Source organism: Aythya marila (assembly GCF_965140915.1).
Source record: "Aythya marila genome assembly, chromosome: 30".
Classification (NCBI taxonomy): domain Eukaryota; kingdom Metazoa; phylum Chordata; class Aves; order Anseriformes; family Anatidae; genus Aythya; species Aythya marila.
The window spans coordinates 189,733-193,635 of NC_139071.1; the positions used below are offsets into that span (position 1 = coordinate 189,733).

Here is a 3,903-nt window from a genome sequence, read left to right on the forward strand (position 1 = left end):
TGCACGACGGGTGAAGCAGGAGGAGATGCTCCCTGCCAGACATGCACGATCCACCTGCTGATTTTGCCTCCTGGGTATTGAACAGGGAAGACGCACACAGAGTCACACAGCCAAATGCCCCTCACTCAACAGAGGGAGCCACTTCCCAGGAACCTTCCTTCCTGGAACCTCGAATGCAGCAGAGCAGGCTCACTGGGAGCTGATGGGGAGAGGAGGCTGCAGTGTACAGGACACTCAGCAAGCACACAGCAGGACTCCAGACAGGGAGAGACACAAAGGTCCTCTTGGAAACAGGAAATGTAAGGCTTTAACTGGGAATTAACTGAATTTTTCTCACAGACTTTACTCCTAACACTCCTTATTTATTTATTTATTTATTTATTTATTTATTTATTTATTTATTTTTCTCATTCGGCAGTGTCCATGTCCAGAACCCGCAAATGCCCAACATCAGCTCTGTGAGTGAGTTCCTCCTGCTGGCATTCGCAGACACGCGGGAGCTGCAGCTCCTGCACTTCATGCTCTTCCTGGGCATCTACCTGGCTGCACTCCTGGGCAACGGCCTCATCCTCACCGCCATAGCCTGTGACCACCACCTGCACACCCCCATGTACTTCTTCCTCCTCAACCTTGCCCTCCTTGACCTGGGCTGCATCTCCACCACTCTGCCCAAAGCCATGACCAATTCTCTGTGGGACACCAGGACCATCTCCTATCAAGGGTGTGCTGCCCAGGTCTTTCTATTAGTCTTCCTGATTACAGCAGAATTTTATGTTCTCACCGCCATGGCCTATGACCGCTATGTTGCCATCAGCAAGCCCCTGCACTATGGGAGCCTCTTGGGCAGCAGAGCTTGTGCCCAGATGGCAGCAGCTGCCTGGGGCAGTGGCTTTCTCCATGGTGTCCTGCACACAGCCAGTACATTTTCCCTGCCCCTCTGCCAAGGCAATGCTGTGGACCAGTTCTTCTGTGAAATCCCCCAGATCCTCAAGCTCTCCTGCTCAGATGCCTACCTCAGGGAAGTTGGGTGTATTGCATTTAGCTTTTGTTTAGGTGCTGGCTGTTTTGTTTTCATTGTGTTATCCTATGTGCAGATCTTCAGGGCCGTGCTTAGGATCCCTGCTGAGCAGGGCTTGCACAAAGCCTTTTCCACATGCCTCCCTCACCTTGTGGTAGTCTCCCTGTTTGTCAGTACTATTGTGTTTGCCGGTGTGAAGCCCCCCGCCACCTCCTCCCTATACTTGGACTTTGCGGTGGCAGTTCTGTACTTGGTGGTACCTCCAGCAGTGAACCCCCTCATCTACAGCATGAGGAACCAGGAGCTCAAACATGCACTGAAGAAGCTGTTTCAGTTTTCTTCCAGGAGCAATTAGCTGCTGCTCTGCTGCTGCAATGGGAAAAACTCACCAAAAAAAACACGGTGGGAGACACAGCCTTTCAGTGCCATGTTCCAGGTCCACCAATGCAGCCCCCAAACTGTGAGAAACAAAGTAAAAATGTTATGTACAGAAGGAGACCAGATGGATCTCAGGATACAGGACTGCAGGCACCTGTGGGCAGTATGGACACTGACCTGCGGTCTCAAGCCTCCCTGAGTGGCAATAGAAGAAAGAGACCAGTGCCTGTCCTGTGCCACTTCCCTGCCAGCCCAGCCCTTCCACAGGTGGAGTATTTCTCTCTTACTTGGGCACCAGCAGAGCTTTGCCTCCTTGTCCTCCACAGGGAGATGAGCCACAGGCCTGGCTGTGTGTGAGGAGGCAGCAGACCTGAGCAGAAAAAAAGACAGTTTCTTGTCACTCCAGCATCTGAAGCGTCCAGCCCCTGTGGTTGAGTCTGTTCTCTGCAGCAAAGGGATGTCACCAAGCCCCAGGTCCGTGGTTGCTTCTGCAGCTCTGAGGACCTCTCCAAGGGCATCACAGTATCAACAGTCAGGACCTAGGAGGGTCAGGTCGCCCATGGATCACAGCAGTAGGTTGGTAGGATTCCATAGTACACAAGGACACGGACACCTCGTTGCTCTGTTTTCATGAATGTCTGTATTACAAATTGCTACAAACCCTTGTGGTGGTTTTACCGTGCTGGGCTGCTAAACACCACAACCGCTCTCTCACTCTCCCTCTTTAGATGAGGAGGGGGAGAAGTAAAGCAAAGAACAACTCATGGGTTGAGATAAGGATAATTTAATTAAAGGGAAATAATAATAATAATTAAAGAAAGATTGTTATGAACTAAACAATTTAACTAAAGGGAAATAAAAAGGGAAAGGAAAAGGGAGGAAGACAAACAAATAAAACAGATGAAGTCTATGTGGAAGTGCAGAGGAAAGAAATTACTCTCTACTTCCCACAAATGAGCGATGCTTGACCACGTCCTTGAAGCAGGGCCACAACACATGTAGCCGGTGTTCAGGAGGAGGACTGACATTTTCACAATGAGATCCCACCCCTCCCCTCTTCTTCCTGTTTCCACCTTTTATTGCTGAATCATAGAATCATAGAATATCCTGAGTTGGAAGGGACCCTTAAGGATCATCAAGTCCAACTCTTGACACCGCACAGGTCTACCCAAAAGTTCAGACCATGTGACTAAGTGCACAGTCCAATCTCTTCTTAAATTCAGACAGGCTCAGTGCAGTGACCACTTCCCTGGGGAGCCTGTTCCAGTGTGCAACCACCCTCTCTGTGAAGAACCCCCTCCTGATGTCAAGCCTAAATTTCCCCTGCCTCAGCTTAACCCCGTTCCCGCGGGTCCTGTCACTGGTGTTAATGGAGAAAAGGTCTCCTGCCTCTCGACACCCCCTGAGTGTGACATCATATGGTATGGAATATCCCTTTGGTTGGTTGAGGTCGGCTGCCCTGGTGATGTTTCTCTTCTCACTTTTTGCCCACCCCCTAGGAGTGTTAGAAAGAGGCCCGATGCTGTGCCAGCACTGCTCAGCAGTAGACACAACACTGGTGTGATAACACTGCTGTTCCAGCAGTGTGTAGAAGTACAGAGCACAGCACTGTATGGGCTGCTGCAGGGAAAGTTAACATTCCAGCCAGACCCAGTATAACCCTTCCCTGTAAAGCAACTACATATTGCAAGAAACTACTAAGTTACCACTAAGAAAGCAAATATGGGCTTGTGATGCTTTCCCTAAATCTGCACCAATAAATATTATTTGAGGTGTTACTGGTACGACGCTCATGAATCCACTTGGTGGAGGGAACAAGGCATGGCACCTTCCCCTTCTTTCTTTCGGGCTGGTCATGATAGCTCTTGAGTAATGTGAACATCATTGGGTAACCCTAATGATATGCCTCCAGACTGCGTTTCTGGCTTTTTCCAAGGGCAAACAACTAAACAAAAGAGTACCATAGTTCTGTTGGCATAACTGCCATGAATATAGAGAACATCAAATAGTTGTCTACCTTGCCTGGTCTCACACAGGACCCTTCTGTTGTGGGGTTGCTAAGAGCTGAAGAGCAGGTGCTGATGGCTGCCACAATGGTGCACCAGCAGCGATAGCGCACTGACCCCCAAGTCCTGCAAGCTCAAAAACTATGTATTCCTGTGAGCAAAATGTCAAAGAGGGCAGGAGACGTGCTTGAATGATCAAGGAGATCCTGGAGTGACTTAAATGGAAGAAGGATGTATACATAATGTGGAAAAAAGGGACAAGCCACTTGGGAAGAATATAGGGACATTGCCTGAGAAAAGGTCTTTTTCAAATATATCAATAGCAGAAGGAAGAGGAAGGAAAATGTGGGCCAACTGCTTAACGAGGTGGGTGACCTGGTGACAAAGGATGCAGAGAAGGCAGAATTACTGAATGCCTTCTTTGCTTCAGTCTTCACTGCTAAGAGCAGCCCTTCAGAATCTCTGGCCTTCAGGACAAGGGAGGAAATCTGGAGAAACGAG

At 49.2% G+C, this 3,903-nt stretch overlaps 1 protein-coding gene across 1 annotated transcript; it reads left to right on the forward strand.

The window, feature by feature from the left end:
- Window positions 1-440: 440 nt before the first annotated feature.
- LOC309888835 (olfactory receptor 14C36-like) lies at window positions 441-1,373 on the forward strand (the record flags this gene model as incomplete). Its single annotated transcript, XM_082781440.1, has 1 exon — window positions 441-1,373. One exon carries the CDS (start codon window positions 441-443, stop codon window positions 1,371-1,373), a length of 933 nt encoding a protein of 310 aa, XP_082637566.1.
- Window positions 1,374-3,903: the final 2,530 nt, after the last annotated feature.